The sequence below is a fragment of the Sus scrofa genome, chromosome 7 (genome assembly GCF_054392235.1).
Source record: "Sus scrofa isolate SSC_HxYL_T2T_F1_AM1 chromosome 7, Sscrofa_HxYL_maternal_Yorkshire_Landrace_v2.0, whole genome shotgun sequence".
Lineage (NCBI taxonomy): Eukaryota > Metazoa > Chordata > Mammalia > Artiodactyla > Suidae > Sus > Sus scrofa.
The window spans coordinates 90,430,500-90,454,279 of record NC_139389.1 but is presented as its reverse complement, the minus strand read 5'-3'; the positions used below and the strand labels follow the sequence as shown (position 1 = coordinate 90,454,279).

The following is a 23,780-nucleotide window of genomic DNA, read 5'->3' as shown; positions in this document are numbered from 1 at the left end:
AAATGCAAATCAAAACCATGATGAAGTACCACCTTACACCAGCCAGAATGGCCATCACCCACATGTCTACAAACAATAAGTACTGGAGAGGGTGTGGAGAGAAAGAACCCCATTACACTGTTGGTGGGAATGTAAATTGGTGCAACCACCATGGGAAACAGTATGGAGATGCCTCAGAAAACTAAACATACAACTACCATTTGGTCCAGCAATCCCACTCCTGGGCATTTATACAGAGAATACCACGACTCACAAAGACACATGTAATCCAATGTTCATTGTAGCACTATTTGCAATAGTCAAGAAATGGATACAACCTAAATGTCCATCAACAGAGGAGTGGATCAAGAAGATGTGCTACATATACACAATGGAATATTACTCAGCCATTAAAAGGAATGAAATACCACATTTTTAGCAATATGGATGGACCTAGAAATTATCATGCTAAGTGAAGTCGGCCATGCAATGAGACACCAACATCAAATGCTTTCACTGACATGTGGAATCTGAAAAATAGGGCAGACTGAACTTTGCAGAACAGATAGTGACTCACAGACATTGAAAAAATTATGGTCTCTGGAGGAGACAGTTTGGGGGGTGGGAGGATGTACTTGGGCTATGGGGTGGAAATCCTGTGAAATTGGATTGTTATTATTATTATACAACTACAGATGTGATAAATTCATTTGAGTAATAAAAAAGTAATTAAAAAAGAAACAAAACAAAAGAAATAAAAAAGAACACACTATTGATTCATTTAACGATTTGAATGAATCTCAAAGGCATTATGTTGGGTAAAAAAAGTCAGTATAAAGATGAAATATGTTGTATGATCCCATTTACATGACAGTCTCAAAAGGTCAAAGCCCCACTGCACGTCTTGAAAACAAAAAGTCACACCTTATTGCCACTTTATATATTCAATTACTCACTGAAAAATTATTATTATTTGAGTACGTATAATTTGCTAGATACTATGGCAGGTACTGGAGATGAAAAATGTTCTCAGAGACTCAGTTCTTTCATGCATAGAGTCTACTCTCTTGGGGTGGAGAGGAGGAAAGGAGGAAGAAACACCAACATGTAAACTAACAAAAATTTGTTTAAAATTGTAATTAGTATTAGGAAAAGTGAAAATAATGTCATGAAATTAAAAAAAAAAATAGGAGTATGGGGAGAGGGAAGGGCTCTTAGAAAAATCTTCTCTGTGTAATGGCATTTCATCCAATACTTGAAAATGAGAATATAACCTGTGAAGAAGAAAAAATATTCAGACAGAGGAGGGAGAAAGTGATATTCTCTGAAGTTGAAAGGGGCAGTGTGTTCCAGGAAATGAAAGCAGGAGTTTCGTAACAGCCAAGAGGAGAAGAGATGAGATGATAAGGACTCAGTAAGTTGATTAGATTTTATTTCTAGAGCAATGGAACATATTCACCATTTTCAAGTTGCTTGTGAAGATTAATAAAAGGAAAACATTTAAAATGGAGTTGGGAGGTCGTGAAGGGGGAGCACTCATGCACTGCCACTCATTGTGGTCTGCAGTCCCAAAACACAAAGAAAATTTACTTTGCATCTCCAACAGGAAGAAGATACCACTTCACCACCCCAGTAGGAGGGAGAAAGATTTTCTCTTTGCCTAGAAATAGCCCCGGCCAATGAGAAATTATCACCATTCTAAAATCTCACTTTCTTCCAACAGACTTTTGTTCAAGGCACCTCCCAACTTCCTCCTTTCTTTTTCTATAAAGTAACATTCCTCTCCTTTGTTTGCCAGACTTGCTTATGGTTATACTATGGCTTGTATACCCTGAATTGCAATATTTCTGCTATTCCATTTTGCTGGTAAATTACTGCCTGCTTTATTTTAAAGGTCAGCATAATGTAATATGATTTTATTTATATTTAAAGTTTACTGGAGGAATTGACTGGAAAAGTCAAAGGTACGAGGTAGAGACTTTGAGAATGCCTCAAAACACTTAAAGAGAAAGACACAATGAAAGTTTAGATGGAGCATTAAATGGAAATCATTTGATAAAAGATTTGATAATAACTTGATAAATTGGGAATATTTGGGAGGAACTCAAAGCAGGATTAGTAAAAGAAGTGAGGAAAAGGAAGGAGCTAAATTCTGGCTGGAATCACTGGGTCAAGAGAAATGCCATTAGCTGAGACGGGGCAAAGTAGAAGAGGAGTATGTTTTGAAAAGAACAGAAATATCTGTGAAGTGTTAATGAGGGAGATGTCAAGAAAAAACCTGGTCTTTCAGTAGAGAATTCAGATCACCCTGGGTTTCTTTATTTGGCTCACCAAGTATCTGGGGCACACATTCTGTCTCAGCATTAACGTTTTCACCTTGTCACCTGCTCTTGTCTGTAGACCTTCTCAGTCCTACACTGCTCTGAGACATCTATCCACAACACCCAAGAACATGCTAAGCAGTTCTACCCAGTTATGCCCAACTTACTTTCTGATTGCAATGTCTGTTTAAGTACTGACCAGTGACAATTAAAATGCTGCTATTTGGAGGGGGCAGCATATTACACAGTATGAAGTTTGAAAAACTTTATCATAAACATTTCCTTGAAAAGAAAGAAGCAATGGATTAGAATAAACAAAATTCTAGCTCTCTTAGGCCCAGTGCCACATCTACATTTCTTATGATGTGGTTTCCTTCAGGCTCTGAGCAAATGGGCTAATCCTTATGAGCATGGTCACTTTAAATAAGGGAAAAGAAGGTGCAGAGAGGGAGGCAGCTTATTAAATGAGTGTAAATGCTGTTGCATGCTTCCAGGTCACTACATTTCCCTCTTGCAATGTATAACTCACTTACAAGTATAGGCAAGCCACTTAAATGTTTTCACCATCTTGTTTTTGAGAAAAACAACCCAAAGTGTGTTAATAACTCCCATAGCTAGATGACTTCACTTAACAAAAGAACATTTTTAATTGGCTATTGCAATCTGTGGGACTGGTTACCTGAGATTTGGGGTCATGTGGTATGGTATTTAAATATTTGTTTTATGGGCTTTTGTGACTCAATCTTTTTTAAAAAACAGTGGTCTTTGGAAGTTTCTTTTCTTCAACCTATAACTGCTCCCCTAAGATTTGTCTCAAAACTGGTATGTGGAATTTTTCATTACATCAAGTAAAAAATTAAACATTATCATTCAGAGAGTTATAGGGATTTTGGGTTAAAGTTATCATAGAATTAATGTGACTTTGATTCCTGACCATGAGAACTTGGTATTTGTATATGAGATTCTAAAGTCTGAAATATAACATTAAACTATGTCTAATGATTATCACTGCTAACATTTTGGTGGGCTGAAGCACCAAGGCAAAGGTAAGCGTATTGATATATCATTCTGAAAGAATAGATGTGATGACGGAGAAGAGAATGGGGTATAAAATCATCATTTTAATGACAAGGTAGACTTCCTCAGATATATGTTCTTAGGATCAAGTCCTTAATTAAGCAATAAATGGTTAAATGTGTTTTTTGAGTGTGTAAAACCTAGTTGATCAGTTTTTCCCTTTGATGCTAAATTTACTGCTACGTTTTAGCCTCTTCTGTAAAGATAGGATAATAACAATACTTCCTTTGTAGCACTGTTGTAAGGATAAACGAGAACGGGCAAAGTGTTTACACACTGGTTTGTATCAGCTGACTAAGAAAAAGAAAATATGGGCTATTTTAGTTATGATTGGAAGAAGTTCTTTTCTCTCAGCATTTTATAAATATAGAATCCTGTAATTTTATCTTTTCACTTCTTGAAGACCTTTTCTTGGCTTCTATTTTTTTTTTTTTGTACTCACTTGAATAATACTTAGATAATTATTTGTTACATCTCAATGGAGGAACTAAATCAAGTCCTTCATATTCAAGAGCCTTTATCTACTTTGATTAATTATCTACATAGAGACAAGGAGCCAATTTCCTCACATAAATATGGTTATCTTCATTGTCAAGCTATCTTCTTTCTCTTTCATGTTTTTGACACTTTTCATAGCTCACATCTCTATAACTGTCACAAAAACCTTAAAATGACTCTGTTTGTGAATCTGAACTGAGCAACCTAGAATTTTACCCAAAGGAAAAGCTTGCGTGACTTGCCTTCTTACTTTGTAAACTTCACTTCTCTCTCTCTATTTGATTGGAATGCTTTGGCTAAAACTCCTGGCTCATAAAAATCAATTTCTGGGTCCAAAAAGTACCACTTATGAATTTCACATTTCTTTTTAAATGGAAGAGTTGTTCCATGTGTAGTTTATTTTTATCTTATGTAGAGCTCTGCAGTTGCTTGCTTTCCAAACTCAGCGACCAAGGAGAGTTTATCCCTAGGGATTCTGATGTCAAAGAGAGGGCACTATTTGTAAACTTGAAGTAGATTCTATAATGATACATCAAAGAATGCCCTCCTCTTTTTCACAGCAATAACCACCGGGAACATAATTCTAGCTTTGGTTTACTCTACTTTCTTTCTTTTACAGGTGAGCTCTAAAGACCTCTAAAAACTGGAATTAACTATAGGTGTATACAGAGAGAAAAGTAAAGAACACTACTTGGCTTCTTTTCAGTACTTCGTTTCTTTTTCATCAGATTTCCATTTCATCATTTCAATAAATTATAGGTTTATTATAGAAATATTAATTTACTCTAATACTTTATTTTAGTCTTATCTTTTTGTCTTTTAAAATATCATGGATTGTTGACCTGCTCAGAAGCAGATATTTTCCCACTCAGATTGGCTTCACCTGCATGGAGGTAAAGTTGTATGAGATGATTTTTAATTATAACAGCATGCTAACACAGCTAATATTTATTTTTGACTTTATAGTTTATGAGGCTATTTTAAATGTATGCTATAACAAATAAGGAATCAAAAAGCTCAGAGAATTGTGATGAATTGCATGAGGACATGATTCCTATCTGTTTTGGTCATCATCTCTAGGCCTTACAGAATGCTTGGCACATATTATAATAGGTGCTCAATTAGTTGAAATGAATGAACAAAAACATTATCACAGAGAGTAAGCAATGAAGTCATGAATTAAGCCCTGATCTTCTGATCTCAAAGTGTATGCTCTTTTTATGGCATCCTGTGTAAATTTTTACTCTCTGATCACATAACTGTGAATAGGAATATGATTACATCTTAAAATGGAAAAAAAAACTTTTATAATGACTTTAGATAAATTCTACCTGTACTTTTAGAAAAAAAGTCAATTCAGTAAAAATAATTGTAGGCAAAATGCAATAATTTAAAGCCAGAAAACTTTGGTTTAATGCACCAACACTTAGCAAGCACTTGTAGGCCTTATACATATAGATACAGCACTAACGATATTTTAAAAGGCATAAGAGTCTATGAAATAACACAAACAAGTAATTAGAAATTTTTATATTTTTATAGTCTCTCAATATGTGAAAGTCTTTCCTTGAATAAATAATATAGCTCAACTAGATGTCACTGAGGGTGACTACAGATACACAGAAAGTTCTTCTCAGTTTTTTGATATCTGGTCATGAGCTGCATTTCAAGGGTTCTTTCTGGAAATCATAGGACATTTCAATTTACACATTTATATAAAATATATAAATTACTTTTCAAATTCTGTACAGTATACATATGGAAATATTTATTTTGGAAAGCAATTCTATTCTTTCTAGAAAATAAAAAAAGACTAGGCTTACAATATGTTCTCATTATAAGGCTGAAATTATACCTTCCTAAAATGTAGACTTGTTTAAGCTTATGAGGCAGAATACAGTAAAGCCATGTCAATTCCATAATAAGGTTAAAAGCTAAATTTCCATGCATTTAATTTCTACTATAGAAGTCAAAATTATACTGATGTTTTTTAAGAGAATGCTTATTGCACATGATTGTTATTCCTTTTGTCTTATGCAGATCTCCTCAAAGCTTGCTTCTCTTTTCTTTAGTTGTTGCTGAAATATGGTCTGCTTTGTGAGGCTTCTTCTGACTACTTGGTTAGTTCATATTCCTTTGTGCTGCTTTATTTTCTCCACAGCACTTATAACTAACTGACATAACATAAATTTTATTTTAATTCCCTCTCCCAGCCCCAACACCCCCTTAGGATGTAACTACAGAAAGGTAGAACATATTTGCCTTTATTTTTTTTCCCTCTATTCCTTGTCTCCAAGACATGGGTACTCTGCATGGTGCAGAGCAGGCAACCTTATATTGTTTGTTGAATGAATTAATTTTATCAATTATGCTATTCAGTTGACTTTGAAAAAATACTTTTGTGATTGTGATATTAACCTCATTAGGGAAAGAAGAGGTTATAAATTCATCAGCAAAGATAGTGATTCAAATTTAATTAGGAAATTTATCATGATAATTAAATCTGCATTCAGAATCATCTTTGAAGAGCAGGTAGCTAGTCAGATTAAAGAGTACTGAAGTCAACTGCTGCAAAAGGGAAATCACATGGAGAAAAATAAAGAGTGAAAAGAATGTCTGCTTCTGAGGTTCTAGGAAGATACTTTGACTGATAAATTGTATCACTCACTTTTTTGAAATTCATTTTTTTAATATAGTAAAGTGAAGGCAATTTGTCAATCACACTAGTTTAACTTATATTAATGTTTCTCTCATTATACTGCAGATTATATCAAATGCACGTCCATATTTCACCTATTTCTCTGATGTCATTATCACAGTAACTGGGCTGATTTCCACCACTTCACCTAAACTTCCTCTCCTTTCAAGAAGTATCTTACATAAAAGGCATCAAGCTCATTTTCTGAATTAATAATCTGAATGTGTAAGTATGGTATATGGAATTTTTAAAGTGCTTTTGAGATTTTGCACACTTCTTGTATATTATTCATGTATGTTATTCTTGAATGTTAGACATACACTTCTTGTATGTTATTCTTGTATGTTAGAATACAGGGTCAAATTGACTTTTCTCTTGCTTCCATATTGCCTTACCTATTAGCTGGCTAAACATACTATCTCTATCTTTCTATCTAGTCAATCCATAAATGCAAAAGAACAATTCTTATAATTATGTAAGTAATTCAAACGAAAAAGGAGTTCCTAATAATAATGTGAATAATTACTCTCTTATAGCCTCACTATATTATTTTGATAGTTATTGGAACTGGAGGATTGACTTGATTTGCAAAATGGTGAAGGGCTTCTCCTTATTCATTTTAATTATTTTTCTTCCCTATAGATAACTTCAGCAGCCCAGGTTCTGTTAATAGATGGAGCAATAAGTCAGTGGTTACTGAATTCATTTTGTTGGGCCTGTCTAGCTCTCAGGAACTGCAACTCTTCCTTTTCTTAATCTTCTCTGTGTTTTATGGAGCTGCGGTCTTGGGAAACATCCTTATCATCCTCATAGCGATCACAGACTCTCGACTGCACTCCCCAATGTACTTTCTTCTCAGTAATCTCTCCTTCATCGATGTGTGTCAGGCTACCTTTGCCACTCCCAAGATGATTGCAGACTTCCTCAGGGAACATAAGACCATCACCTTCCAGGGATGCATGTCACAAATCTTTTTCTTGCATGTTTTCGGGGGCAGTGAGATGGTGCTTCTTGTTGCCATGGCCTACGACAGATACCTTGCAATCTGCAAACCTCTGCATTACATGACTATCATGAGCCGAAAGGTGTGTGCTATTCTGGTGGGGGTTTCTTGGGCCATTGGCATTCTACACTCATCCAGCCATCTAGCATTGACAGTTGACCTTCCTTTCTGTGGACCCAACAAGGTGGACAATTTCTTTTGTGACCTTCCCCTCGTGATCAAGCTTGCCTGCTTAGACACCTATGTTTTAGAGATCCTTGTGCTCACAAACAGTGGCCTGCTCTCACTTATCTGTTTTCTCCTTTTGCTCATTTCTTACACTGTCATCCTCGCCACTGTCCTCCGCCAATCCCCTGGTGGGACATCCAAGGCCCTTTCCACTCTCTCTGCCCACATCACTGTTGTGGTTTTGTTCTTTGGCCCATTAATCTTTATCTATATTTGGCCCTTTGAAAGCTTCCCAATTGACAAATTTATCTCTGTGTTTTTTACTGTCTTCACGCCCTTCCTTAACCCTATGATTTACACGCTGAGGAATAAAGATGTAAAGGAAGCCATGAAGAAGCTGAGGAAGCAGCATGTGGGTTCCAAGGAAGTCTCTTAGACAACTGTGAAGAAGTAACACAAGTCCTTTCTTCTTGTTGTTTGCAATGTATGTATACAATTGTTCTGACTGTGTTTCAATCACAATTAGTCTTCCATGATTATAGGACCTGAATCTGGTGCTGTTGGTAAATGCAGTGCAGGATCTCATATTATGTTATACATCCTGATATTCTGTGGCTCTCTCATCCTCTCTGAAACAGCAAGTACACATATTAAAATTCAAATATTTTTTCCTATATATAGTTAAAAAAAATCTTGTGGCATTTTAAAGTCATTTCTATATTAAGGCAGATTAGTTAACACAAATAATTTATTGGGGTAACAAAGAAAGAAATTTAGCTTTAAAAACAGAATGTGGGAAGTTCCTATTGTGGCTCAGTGGTAAGGAGTCTGACTAGTATACATGAGGATGCAGGTTTGATTCCTGCTCACCCTGGCTAAGGATCTGGCATTGCAGTGAGCTATGGTGTATGTTGCAGATGGCTTGGATCCCATGTTGCTGTGGCTCAGATTTGACCCCTAGCCTGGGAACTTCCATATGCCACAGGTGTGGCTCTAAAAAAAGTAAAAAAAGAAAAACAAAATAGAATCTGCTTTGACATGATATGCTGAATGAAGACTTCTCTACTTGTATAAATTATAGTTCATAAGTATTTCAGTTAATAACTTGATTCGTATAAATAGCTACAAGTATTCCACACTCACAAATAAGGCATTAGTGTTTATAAATTTTTTTATTTATTATTTATGTTAAATCTTAAATACTCAAAATACTATAATATCAATGATAGGACTGAGTTTTGCTGCTCCGACTGAAACAAATACCATGTCAGCAATATAACCAAGCCCATAGTTCAAATTACAAGAATGCTCTTAATATTTTCTGGGAGAAATGCCATATCACTTTACACACTGTATCACTGATAATAAACTTGCCATTAGTTGAAAATGACTACAGGATATCTGAGTAGTTATTGACTTTGTTTAGCTAAGTTTGAGAGTTTATTTCAAGTAGCCACACAAAGCATATATATTAGTAATTAGAAAACATATCCCCTACTTATTTTCTTTAAAACTTTGAGGGAAACTTCAAAAGCATCCCACCAAATCAGGGAATGAATAGGAGAAGGAATGAGCATATGTGATTCAGTTCCTTAACAGTCACAGATCAGTCCCTGCCATCACTGTATCACTGTGTATTCATGCTAGGAGGAATTTATTCTGTTTGTGTTAGCTTTCAATTCAAACTTGTGGTTTTTGTACTGAAGATGTAATTGTGTTTTTGCTTTTTCTTAAAATAGATTGTATTTCCCTAAGACAACCTTTGTTCTATTTCTTACTATATTGGTCAGTGTACTTAGAGTTTAACATGCAAGAACATGCAGTGAATGCCATAAAGAGGAAATATAATTCAGAGCATTGATTTCCAGGTAAGTTCTACTGTTGTTTTATACAAAAGTGGTATTTGGAGTCATGGAGTCAGGAGCTAGTGGAAAAGGAGAGTGTCCATATCTAAGTCTCAGATTTTTTATGAGACATTGTACTTTGTAGCAATCTGCTCTTGTTATCATATTTAATTGTCCACATGTAAGGTTACTTCATCAGATATCACTTTAGTAAACTGATATTGACTTAAAACTTCCTATATGACTGTGATTAAAATGAGCAATGACAAGTATTACAAAAGAGGCAAAAGCCAGAGTTCCATATTCCAGAAAAATTTTCAAACCAATTTAGCTATTAAAAAGTTCATTAACAATTATGCAATGAAGCCAAGTAAAGGATATTTGGATATTACAATGGATGTTATAAACATTGCGATGTTGATAATTAAGTGTGGTAATGTTCAGCTTTGTTCAATTCAAAGCATCCCAATGTATTTCAGCAATTTCAAACTTAATTTATGCAGATATTGTGCTCACATAGAGACAATTAAGAAAGATCTTTGGTCTCATATAAATGACTGCGTGTTAAGGAAACAGAGAATCATAGAGGTTTTACATTAAAAAAAAGGACTTACTCTTTATTAGAGTTGCAGAATGGGACAAACAGGAGAGGGCTTTTAGCTGGCCAACCACCAGAAATTTCCATAACTGACATTAATATAATGAGTTGCCCCAGTTTATGTTTAGGCCCACAGACATACAGACCCATAAACCCAAACTTGTTAATAATTGCAAGAAAATTGGGGGAATTTGTCAAATGACATTGAAAATATAATTGTCATATCAAAGAGTCACAGCATTGTTCTTGAGATAGAAGCCAAATATCAGTAATGGTTTTGGTGAATTTACATTAAAATTTAAAGTTTGGGTTACATGATTGATACATATAAGATCATTACAGTCTGATAACCTGATAGGGAAACACTCACCTGAACAATGTTGGAAAGGCACTGTTATAATTTGTGTCAGTGATTTCCCCTCTTATTTATCTATATATTCATGTCTGCATACAATCTTTCTCAAGGTGTATTAATACTCTTACCAGATTAAAGTCAAAATTCATTGGCCCAGAAATCAGCATAACTGAGAATTGAGAAGTGAGATATGTTCTCCTATCCTTTATGTATGCTTATGAAACCCAACTCTTAATAGCAATCTTATCATTTCTAAAGGCTTATGAGTCCAATATCATAAGTAGCAATTTTAAGGAAAAGCTATACAAATTGTAAACAAAAAATAGAAAAATTAAATCTATTAGGTATAAAATGTAAATTAAAATACTAGAGAAGTATATTGTCCTCTAGTAAACTGATAAAGAATCAAACAGTTTTGTGTTTTCTATTTAGTATTTTTGATACTAAAATACTGAATAGAACTGAAACTTTAGAAATATGGAAGTTCTATTTGGTCAAAAATTACTGGAAATTTTTTAGAAAGCAATTTGTTGTATTTATCAAAATAAGTCTGCATTCATGACCCAATACCTATTCCTTGAAGGCTTCTTTCTTGAGTAATTTAATCATCCAATTCCGAAGCACAAAAGTAAATATGTATATGTTGTACATCATGGACTCTAAAAATTATAGTTTCTTTGAAGAATTGGTTAAAACTAGTCATAAAGAAGAAAAAAAATGTGAATCCTCCTGTGCAAGAATGCCATCTGAAGATAGAGACTAACGTTTCTTCCCTTCTCTGGAAGAACTTCCTTCCACCCAGTGGAGCCAGAATAAACTTCATTCCAAAATCTGAAAAGCATCATATGATAGGGGAACATTTTATGTGAGCTCACTTAATGACAAATCACAAAATTCCTTAAAAAACAGCAATATAAATCCAAGAATATACAAAAGCAATAAGCAAAAAGAATGATCTAATTAAGGCTACTCAGAAATGCAAGACTGGTTTGACATTTGATTATTAGTCAATATAATTTACTCTGTTAAAAAGGTACAAGAAAAGAAACATATGATTGTCTCAAGACATGAAAAAAATTTCAATGACCGTTAATAATCATTGCTGGGAAAAAACTTTCATAAACTAAGGATAGAAAAAAATGTCTAGGATAAAACAGTTAATAGTACCTATAAATAACACTGTTATCTACTCCAGTAAACTGAAATGCTAACCCAGAAGGTGAAAACAATGTTTTTTTTTAAAGTATAAAAATGAAGTGGATGGAGGTGGGATTCATAGCAAATTAAATTCAGATAAACTTCAGATGTAAACTGAGTATTTAGTAAAGAACTCAACCTAAAATATTTAAAAACAAACCCTGAAATAATTCACCTGACCCACTAGTAACTTCTCTGACTGACTGAACAAAGACCACTATTTTTGTAGAAAGAAAAAAAAGTCCTGCACTCAGAACTGTAAAATTTATATTGTCTGCCATTCAATCAAAGATTACTAGATACGTAAAGAAGCACAAAAACATGAATCATAATCAGAAGAATTTTAAATCAACAGAAATAGGTTTAGAAATTACCTAGACATTGGAATTAGAAGAAAATAACTTTAAAAGTGCTAGTATAAATATGCAAAGGATATAAAGAAAAACATGAACATAACAGTGAGATATGAAATATGTTTAACAAAACAACATTTCTAGAGAAAAATATAATTATGGATGAATTGTTAGTAGAGATTATTAATGGCATGTTTGGGCAAATCAGACAGTATGAAATAAATGATCATTAAATTTAAGGTATAACAAGAGAAAATCTCAAAACAGATGTACAGAGACAAAAAATACAAAATGAAAAACTGAGGAGAGTTACAGTGATATGTAAGATAATATCAATTAGTCTAACACATATGTAATTGGAGTTTTAGTGGGAAAGAAGAAAAGGGAGGTACTGAAAAACATATTTTAAGAAACAGTGACCAAAATTTTACAAATTTGATGAAAAATTTTAACATAAATAGTCAAGAATTCCTACAAATGTCCAGCTTAAGAACATCACAACAAGAATATCATAATCAATACTAGAAATTTGTCTTAAAGGAAAAGTCTTACAGTAGGCATAGACGAAAGAAAGATTATAAACAGGGGAACTATGGAAAAAATAACTGAAGATTTCTATTAGTGGACAAAAGAATAGAATTGCCAAAGTTCTAAGAGGAAACAATAAACTATTAATATAATTATTGATGTAGGAAAAACATCCTTCAAAAACAAAGATGAAATAAATAAACTGGTGAGAAAAATTCATGGTTGGTAGACTTTTACTGCAAAACAGAAAGTTAAAGGGAGTACCTAATACTGAAGGAAAAAACACCAGATATGAACTCAGTTGAATATAAAAAGAATAAAGAGAACTGATAAGGGTAAATATGAAGAGACATTAAAATGGTCATTTTTCTGATTTTCAAATTTCTTTAAAATGTAATTTGAATATCATTTTTAGGCAAAATAACATAATGAGTTTCAGATTTAATCTCCTTCTTGAAATAAACAAAAACAAACAAAAGGTACAAAATAAAAACTTCCACATATATCCAGGCAATGAAGAAAAATGATTCTTGTGAGAAAGAAAACAAAGACAGTGGGGGCCTATGTTACCCTAACTTCCTGCCTAAAGATATATTTCCAGGCCATTGGTTAGGGAATAGAAGAAACAAAGGCCAAATCCAGAAATTTCTGTGTGCTTCAGAGAACAAATTAAAAGTCTGGATTTACCTTAAAGAACAAAGGACAACTGGAAAGGTGTGGGTAAATAAAAAACTTAATTTTTTCAAAATTTTTATCATAGTTGTATTACAATGTTCTGTTAATTTCTGCTGTACAGCAAAGTGACCTAGTTATATAATATTTCTTCATCTTTCTAAACAATAACTCAGTGTTTAAAGCAAAATAGTAATCATATATGATGCTATTTAAACATATGCTGGAGTAAAAATAACAACGCTCAAATTCAGGAAATAGACTGTTTTAAGGTTCTTATACTATATGTTAATGTGGTATAATATAACTTAAAGGTATATTATGTTGAGTTTAAAATGTATATAATAAACTTTTTACAATGAATAGATAAAATAGTTAAATAAAGGAGGTCAACTAAGGAATAAAAAACATAATAATCAAAAGAAGATAGGAAAAGTGGGAAAAGAAAACAAAAAGATGGGACAAATGAAAAGTAGCTACAAGAAGGTGAGCTTAAATCTAACAATATCAATTATTATATTAAACACAAATTGTTTAAACACACTTATTAAAATTTAGAGATTATTGATGTTCCCATGTGGCTCAGTGGTAACAAATCTGACGAGTATCCATGAGGATTCAGGTTCGATCCCCAGTCTCACTCAGTGGGTTAAAGATCCGATGTTGCCGTGAGCTTGGTGTAGGTCGCAGACATGGCTCGCATTCCACATTGCTGTGGCTGTGGTGTAGGCTGGCAGCTACAGCTCCGATTCAACCCCTAGCCTGGGAATTCCATACGCCGTGGGTGTGGCCCTAAAAAAGACCAAAATATATATATATATATATATATATATATATATATATATATATATATATATATATATATATAATTAAATGGATAAAAAAGCATGAATTAAAGTTCTACAATATAACCAGTGGTAGATGTAGAAAAAAACAAACCCTTCTAACCTATCAGTGTACATACAAATTGCTGCAGCCAGTATGGAAAGCAGTATGGAGTTTCCTCAAAAAATTAAAAAAATATAGAGCTACCATATGATCCAGCAATCCCACTTCTGGGTACATACCCAAAGGAACTGAAATCAGGATCTTGAAGAGATATCTGCATCCCCGTGTTCACTGCAGCATTATTCACAATAGTCAAGGCATGGATCTAAATGCCTATCAGTGGATGAATGGAAGAAGAAACTGTGGTACAAGATACCACAGAATATTTTTCATCTTTAAAAAACAAGGGTATCCTACCATTTTCATCAACATGCATAAACCTGAAAGACATTACAATAAGTGCAATAAACCAGACACAGTAGGATATATATTATGTATATATCATTTATATGAGGAATCTAAAATAGTCAAAATCACAGAAAAATCTCATGGAAGCAGAGAGTGAAATGGTGGTTTTGAGGAGCTGGAGGGAGGGGAAAACAGGGACATATTAGTGAGGTCAAAGTTTACAAAGTTTCAGTTATAAGATTAAAAAGTTCTGGATTTCTAATGTACATCATGGTGACTTTAGTTAATACTGTATTTTACACCTGAAATATGTTTAGAGAGTGGATCTTATGTTGGCTTTTTTTGTTTGCTTTTTGCTTTGTTTTTAGGGCTGCACCTGTGGCATATGGAGGTTCCCAGACTAGGGGTTGAATTGGCGCTGTAGCTGCTGGCCTATGCCACAGCTACATCAATGCAGCATCTGAGGAGTGTCTATGACCTATACCACAGTTCACGGCAACCCACTGAGCAAGGCCAGGGACTGAACCTGTGTCCTCATGGACGTTAGTCAGATGTGTTAACTGCTGAGCCACAACTGGAACTCCTGTTGAGTGTTCTTATCATAAAAGAATTACATGGAAAGAAACTTTTGGAGTTAATGGATATGTTTATGACATAGATTGTGGTGACAATTTCATGAATGTATAATTACCTTCAGTCATCAAGTTGTGTAAATTAAATTTGTATAGTTTTTGTATGTTAATCATACCTCAATAAAATATTTTTAAGATTAAAGCCCCACATCTAACAAAAATTTAAAGCATGTCAGAGTAAATCCAATTATGAAAATTTATTGTTATTTTCTCAAAAATAACATTTTGCCAATATTTTGAATGAAACACTAGATATAAAAAAGAAGTGTTTTATACAATAAGATGTTACAATATAGTTTAATAAGTTGAAAAAAAGAGAGCAATTAAAAGATGAGAAAAAATAGTGTAAATAGGAAACTAAAAACAATCCAATAGAGAGCAAAAAGAGTGGGCAAAGGAGTAAATATACAGATAAAATAGAAGAAATAGCAAGGTAGTAAATATAGAGCCTTTAAACAATTACATCATATGCCAATGGTCTAAGGACTCCACTAAAAGATATTGCCACAATGAATCATGAGCAAGAGCCAGCTTTTAGCTGTCTGCAAGGAATCCATTTTAAATATAAAGACACAGCCTGCTTGAAAGAAAAGGATGGAGAAAAGACACACATTGCAAACAGTAATTACAAGGGAACCAAAGAAATTATATCAATATCTGACTCTGAAGACTTCAGAATAAGGAATATTAACCAAAGATAAAAGAGAGATGTGTCATGGTAATAATGAGTTTGATCATCAAGAAGACACAATAATCCTCATCTCTTTGTACCTGTTTTTTTGAGCTTTAAAATACATGAGTCAAACATTTCTTCCTATCAAATTAGATTTCTCAACTGATTTGAAATGATATATATTCACAACTCCTGAACAAGAGCATTTATAGAAACTTCACTATTACTAAAGAAAAGAAAAAAAAAATGGAAGCAACTAAAATGTCCCTCAATAGATAAAGGGAGGGACATACAATGGAACACTATACCATGATAAAAAGAATGAGCTATTACTCCATGCAAAAACATAGATGAATCTTAAATGCATACTTCTAAATTAAAGAAGATAGCTGAAAAGGCTACACACGGTACATGTACTGTACACAGTGAACACATGATGTTCTGGAAAAGGCAAATCTGTAGACCTAGAAAACACATTAGTGGTTGCTAAGGGTTAAGGAGGGGGAAGTATTTAACCACAAATGGAAGATTTTATGGTAATGAAACTATGATACTAGAGTCTGAAGTTTTGTGAGAATCCAGAGACTCAGAAATGTTCAAATTCTTGATCTAAATAGTTTTAGAAAAACTTATCCTGAGAAAGCAGTTGGAAAATTTTTAAATTATTTATATATACATTAATTAAGTTTTGGCCTGTGACTATAGCATGTGGAAGTTCTTGAGCCAGGGATAGAACCTGTACCACAGCAATGATCCAAGCCACTGCAGTGACAGTGCTGGATCCTTACCATCTGTGCCACAAGGAAGTTCCTATATATATAATTTAAAATCACATTTATCTTCAATTAGGAAAAAAATACTTAAAATTTTCTACAAAGTGGAAATAATTATTAAGTTTATAAATTTGAGGAAGATGCAACTATTAAAAAGCAAATTTACAAATTACATGTAACAACAGGGGAAAGATTCACGATTCATGTTTAGAGAATATAAGCATCAGAAAAACTATATAAACAGTGTGATCCCATCTATCACAACAAACTTGAGAATTAAACACAGGGATATTAGAGAAGTAGACATCACCCATTATATCTGTGACTTGAGCCTGGATATTTTCTAGGATGATAATGATATTAGCAGAGTTGGTATTTACCATACAGGTAAACGTTGGTATTTACCATACAGGTAAATTTAGAGATATACACTTAGGTACATTTTAGAAACTTGGAAAACATAGCGCTCCTTCTTATAAAGATTTAAAGTTATTTGTATGTATTAAATCATCCAGCAGGAGATCCTAGAGGGAAAATAAATCCCAAATGAGAAATTTTTGGAGAATACCTACATGAAAAGGGTAGTAGAAACAACAGACTTCAAGGGTACTGGGAAGTATTGGTCAAAGAAACATTTAGGAGTGCTCTAAATACATAAATCTGTGAAGAGATGAACAATCAGCTTAGCTCTAATCATAACTTCAAAATGTTCCAGCCTATGGAAGAGACGTCATGGTAGAGTGGAAGAGCATTAGACAAGAGGTTGTAAGATGGAACTGGAAAGTGTCATCCAAGTCCAGCAACTAATTCTTCAAGAGTTCATTCGACTGATCTGATATATAAATTTACTGAATTAGTTGATTTCTAGTGTCCATAACAGTATCAGAATTCTATCCTATAATAAGAAACCTCTTTCTTTGTCATTTTACATTCTGCCCTTTCTCCTCAGGAGAAGAGAAAATCAGAGCTTCACTTAGTGGCATTTTTTTTTCCTAAAAATGTGAATAAAAAAGTTTAAATTTTTGCAAAATCACTTAGAGTCTAGAATCTATTCTGCAGGATGCAGTGTTTCTATCATAGAAGATCTCTCTCTTCTCTACCCCAGGATTCTTGCCTTTGAAACCATGCATGTGGCTCTTGTAGGGCAATTAAAATACCAAGATGTTGCCCTGCTGTGTAGTATGTAGAGGCAAAAAACGGCTCCTCATCAATTCTTGACACCCAGGGGCCCTGTTCTAAAACTCAGGTGAAGAAGAAAGGACTAGCTAACAATCTCAAGTCACTGCTTTTCTTTCTATCATGTTACATTTTTCACAACAGGAAAAAACATTTCCATTAGTCCTGCTGCTTTGTCCATTTGTGAATCCTCGAGATGATGCAGTATAATTCTTGTGAGCAAACAAACTCTCTCATGCAATTAGCCCTAATGAAGGTAATTTTTGCTGTCACAAGTCTTCTCTGTGTCTCTTAGACACTATGATCTAGTGATGTCAAGTCACTAATTAGCTTCTAACAATTATGATGGCTTTTCTTATATGTATGTGTTGAAGACAATGATACTTCAATGTATAAATGGTGAAGACTGAAGTCTGGAAAGACATAGGTTCATTACATTTGCTCCCATCCAATGGATCCTAAAGAATGCTATTTTTCCCAGTAGGTGCAAATATTAGAAGACTAGGGACTGGAAGAGTGCTATTTTTCTCAGCTTTCTAGTTCAGTCAGAGTAGAGAATACAGAGATACATTATTTCACCCTTTCAATATTTGAATATTCTATGTCCATTTTGTCTATTATTCTTGTCCAAATATCTAAATCTGAGAAGTGATTGATGGCCATAATATTTTTTGCTAAAACCAGGACGGACTCACTCTTTTGATTGAATATACTTCTATTATGATACATTTTTAATTACTTTTATCATTGAATTAACTTGATTTTTTGAGATTATGTTTTCAAAAGATAGATAATTCTAGAATAGTAAAAATTAGGAGGGAGAGTTCTCTTTTTTGAAAAGGTGCACCTTGAAGAGTGTATAATTTGCTCAAAATAGTAAAGTTATTTAGTGAGAGGTCAAATAGGAACACATATTTGCTATAACTCAGGCTAATACTTCTCTTATAGTCTGTGATGTCTTTGGACATCATCCACTGACTTGGACTTCAGGCTATTTTAAAGCTCATAATTAAGAATTGTTCTTGTTAACTCGTGACAAGAAAATACTAATATAATTAACTTGTGAAAATATCTTGCTGAATATATATCCTACTTGTGAAAAACAAAAGTACCTCATATATGATTACTAACTTTTAGAATCCTACTACTATTATGATAAATTCACCCAATGGTAAATTAAATGTTGCACAATTTTTTTGCCACGCCAATGGCATGTTGATGTTCCTAAGCCAGGGACTGAACATGCGCCACAGCAGCGACCTGAGCTGCTGTGGTGACAGCACCAGATTCTTAACCTGCTGTACCACAAAAGAACTTCTCAATATTGCACAAAATGTTTGATTCAGGTATTTATTTGTTGATCACATATTTGTGAGAAGCAGGGAAAAAAACTGTCTAAACTTTGAATCAAAGGAAAGTACGATTAAGGGAAGAAAATGCCTACATAGTCCCTAAACATGGTTTTGATAAAATGATGCAATATTATTGATACCTCGGTATCTTTACAGGCCCCAAATCATATAATAATCGCTATCACTGGTGATAGTTCCTAAAATATTTTTGGTAATTAAAAAAATATATATAATATTTTATAGATTAAATTGAGATTAAGTTCTCTACGGGCTTCCCCTGTTTAAATCCCTAAATAATTTCATCCATTCTCTGGATCTCTCAGATGAGGTTAAGTTGAAAGACAGCATTTTCCTAGAATACGTGGGTAAATATTCTATACTTACAGCTTCAATGAAGCCTAGGAAGTGATTACCTTAATGTTATCCTCAGCGATATTTAATTGATTTTAGTTTCTAGAGGTCTTTGAAAGTCATTCATAATCATCCAGTTCACTGCTATTGAAAACAGAAGCAAGATAGCTAGTTATGATAAATTTTTTGCAAGACTGTGAGATAAGAGATTCTGTTTTAGCATTTCTTTTTTATCTACTCCTTTGCCTCTTTTAGATTCCTGACTACTTGGGCTCCCCCAGCTACTTAAGATCTGCATTGGGACAGAGCATCCAGCCCTATCTCACCTCTTTGAAGACAGTCCACTCTGGCACAGATACCCTGAATTTCTTTCTTTCTTATTTAAAAGGAAACTTTACAATTCATCTCTTCAGATCCAGGTCTGTTTTCTTAGGAGATGTAGAAGCAACAACTAAATTTTTCCCAAGCATTAATGACTATGGATTATATCTCTACACTTTCCCTTTCATCTTAGGTAAGTGAAAGCATTTTGTCAGTATCCTTCTGTAGACAACACACAAGCATTTGTCTCCACACATACTGTTGTATCTCTGAACTGGATTTAGAGGGAGAAGGTAAAGGCAGTGGAAATGTTGGGAAGCTTATGAAAGTTATGTCTTTGAACTGGAAGTGTTTGGTGACCTCTGTAAATTATACTCTTAATTCTCTCACTGCATCTACCGGTCATAATTTCTGAGATAGAAGTACTGGGGGAAGATTTATTGATAGAATTTCAAATAGGAGGGAACTGCGGGTCACCAAGTACAATCCTATATGCATGCATTAAATATTATAAGAAATGAAAAATTGATCTTTACATGAAAACATTTACTAATTAGAAACTCATTCTTGCATGAGTCAGATAACACTATCCTTGGCCAGTAAAATAATTGGGAAATAACTGCTTATTCTGATCTGAAACAATATGTTATTAAGCAAATTTAATTGACAATCATCACAATTAAAGCTGTCATCTACATGACTGTTTAAGAACTATTTTGAATATTTCTTTGAGAGTAATATCATCTTCAACATTTGATATTTGAGGATAATGAACCCTGAAAGGCTACCTACGAAGTGTCATACAACTGCCCGAGGGCAACTGTGATTTAACATAAATTTTTTATGATAATAAATTTTATGTTTTCACTACAATAAGTAGTTTTACATGAGATAAAAAGACAGCACATTTAATCTAAAAAGAAATATGCTAGGGAATGAAGGGAAATGAGAATTCATCAACTTCTCTAAATGAACAAGGGATTATGAATATTAATAAATGATCTTTGGGGAGGCAAATTATAAACCTAAATGCTCTATCACCAGTTCACAGCACAGTGCCCTGGGAAAAGCAGGCACTTACATATGTTTAGAATAAATGAAATAAAAAAGAATGCACATATATTAGAAGTAAAGGATTTATATTTAAAGTAATTTAAGTTTCTGTTGCTCACCACAATGATGGTTTGTACTAAGAAACTCAGCTCTTTGATGGAATTGATTTGACCATGTTTTGCTCTCTGAAAGCAGTGACCTTTTTTTTTTTTTTTTTCTGGGCACCAAAGGGAGCAATGACAATGGAAGAATTAAAGTTTTCATATCACTCATTGGGCAGAAATCTTATGATCATTGTCTCACATAATACAGTTCATTCTAAAAATACCACAAAGTCTTCTCTGCTCACAAATGCCTTCTGCTGCCCCTTTCTGTTCTAGTACCAAAAAGTGTTCTTGGGAAACCTGTGGTTAAGGATTCCTGGGCTTAGAGCTTTGCTTTTTCTAATAGGCCACATTATGAACCCCTATGAGCTGATTTTGTCAGATATTCATTCCTTCCCTGTAGTTAGGGATTCAATGAAATATTTATATCAAAGGGTCTAAGAGTAAGGGTGTTTCTCAGGGAGAAAAGGCCAATGTGGGCTCCCGGAGTTAACTTGCTAACCAGAGTTTCCTGAGAAATCATGAGAAGGGGAGAACAGTGCCAAAAAGAATGTAATGGTCCTTCAAATACAAACTCATCTTGGTGTATGATTTTACCTGCAGCCTACTCTGACTTCAAACTCCACTTGTTCTATCTTCTGAAAATCCTGGAGTCATATATTTTGACATAATATCTGATAATATGTGAATTAATTCTTTGGTAGCTTTTCTAGAGAATTGGAGAGTTGAAATATAAGGGTGAGTCCCTGAAATTAGTTCATAGGAATTAAAAGTATTCATCACATGTTCTGTTCTTTATGTGTAAACATTCCAGTGAAACTCAAAGAGATGCTAAGTGATTTTAAATTATTATCCAGGAAGATAATGAAATAAAAAAATAGTGGATGAGTTGCTTATATATTCTAGAGATTAAGCCCTTGTCAGTTGCATCATTTGAAACTATTTTCTCCCATTCTGAAAGTTGTCTTTTTGTTTTCTTTTGGGTTTCCTTTGCTGTGCAAAAGCTTTTCAGTTTGATGAGGTCCCATGGGATTATTTTTGCTCTAATTTCTATTGCTTTGGGAGACTGACCTGAGAAAATATTCATGATGTTGATGTCCGAGAGTGTTTTGCCTACGTTTTCTTCTAGGGGTTTGATGGTGTCCTGTCGTATATTTAAGTCTTTCAGCCATTTGGAGTTTATTTTTGTGCATGGTGTGAGGGTGTGTTCTAGTTTCATTGTTTTGCATGCAGCTGTCCAGGTTTCCCAGCAATGCTTGCTGAATAGACTTTCTTTTTCCCATTTTATGTTCTTGCCTCCCTTGTCAAAGATTAATTGACCATAGGTGTCAGGGTTTATTTCCGGATTCTCTCTTCTGTTCCATTGGTCTGTCTGTCTGTTTTGATACCAGTACCACACTGTTTTGATGACTGTGGCTTTGTAGTATTTCTTGAAGTCTGGGAGAGTGATGCCTCCTGCTTGGTTTTTGTTTCTCAGGTATACAGATGGCCAACAAACACATGAAAAAATGCTCAACATCGCTGATTATAAGAGAAATGCAAATCAAAACTACCATGAGATACCACCTCACACCAGTCAGAATGGCCATCATTAATAAATCCACAAATAACAAGTGCTGGAGGGGCTGTGGAGAAAAGGGAACCCTCCTGAACTGCTGGTGGGAATGTAAACTGGTACAGCCACTATGGAGAACAGTTTGGAGATACCTTAGAAATCTATACATAGAACTTCCATATGACCCTGCAATCCCACTCTTGGGCATCTATCTGGACAAAGCTCTACTTAAAAGAGACCCATGTACCCGCATGTTCATTGCAGCCCTATTCACAATAGCCAGGACATGGAAACAACCTAAATGTCCATCGACAGATGATTGGATTCGGAAGAAGTGGTATATATACACAATGGAATACTACTCAGCCATAAAAAAGGATGACATCATGCCATTTGCAGCAACATGGATGGAACTAGAGACTCTCATACTGAGTGCAATGAGCCAGAAAGACAAAGACAAATACCATATGATATCACTCATAACTGGAATCTAATATCCAGCACAAATGAACATCTCCTCAGAAAAGAAAATCATGGACTTGGAGAAGAGACTTGTGGCTGCCTGATGGGAGGGGGAGGGAGTGGGAGGGATCGGGAGCTTGGGCTTATCAGACAAAACGTACAATAGATTTACAAGGAGATCCTGCTGAATAGCATTGAGAACTATGTCTAGATACTCATGTTGCAACAGAAGAAAGGGTGGGGGAAAAAATGTAATTGTAATGTCTACATGTAAGGATAACCTGACCCCCTTGCTGTACAGTGGGAAAATAAAATAAAAAAAAATAGTGGATGAGTAGAGAGTCAGTAAAATAAAACACACTCTCTCCCAAGATCTGATTTAGATGTGAAATTCTTCAAAATAAGATCCTTCACTACCTTTCATTACACAAATTTTCTAGTTCCAGATATCTTACAAAAGTAAAAATAGCATAAAAGAGATAAAGTTCCGAGAAAACAGAATGTAAGATGACTGAATAGAAAAGACATTTTGCCTCTGGTACAAATTCCTTACTATGGATAACCTTGTGTAATGTAACTATACTTTTTAATGTCCCTCAAATAAAATAAAAATCAATCATAATTCAATAATATGTTCACATTACTAACACCAATGGCTGAGTTTAAAGAAGCTTCATATCTTCAGGAATACCTGAAATGAACTCATGCACTAGATTCTTTTGCATAATGGAACTCCATGAAGAGCTGAATCATAGCTCTAGGAAGACTTCCAACTTTGGACCTTTAAGTTTGGCTATGGTT

At 34.1% G+C, this 23,780-nt stretch overlaps 1 protein-coding gene across 1 annotated transcript; it reads left to right on the top strand.

Moving 5' to 3' along the window:
• The first annotated feature begins 4,365 nt into the window (after window positions 1-4,365).
• On the top strand, window positions 4,366-23,606 carry LOC100516538 (olfactory receptor 4K1-like). Its single transcript, XM_084970460.1, has 5 exons — window positions 4,366-4,494; window positions 5,916-5,995; window positions 6,640-8,228; window positions 19,740-19,998; window positions 22,440-23,606. Exon 3 carries the CDS (start codon window positions 7,416-7,418, stop codon window positions 8,178-8,180), a length of 765 nt encoding a protein of 254 aa, XP_084826586.1. The 5' UTR covers window positions 4,366-4,494; window positions 5,916-5,995; window positions 6,640-7,415; the 3' UTR covers window positions 8,181-8,228; window positions 19,740-19,998; window positions 22,440-23,606.
• Window positions 23,607-23,780: the final 174 nt, after the last annotated feature.

Excerpts from the sequence above, each read along its gene's own strand:
- LOC100516538 (XM_084970460.1), top strand. The coding sequence starts at position 7,416 with ATGTACTTTCTTCTCAGTAATCTCTCCTTCATCGATGTGTGTCAGGCT.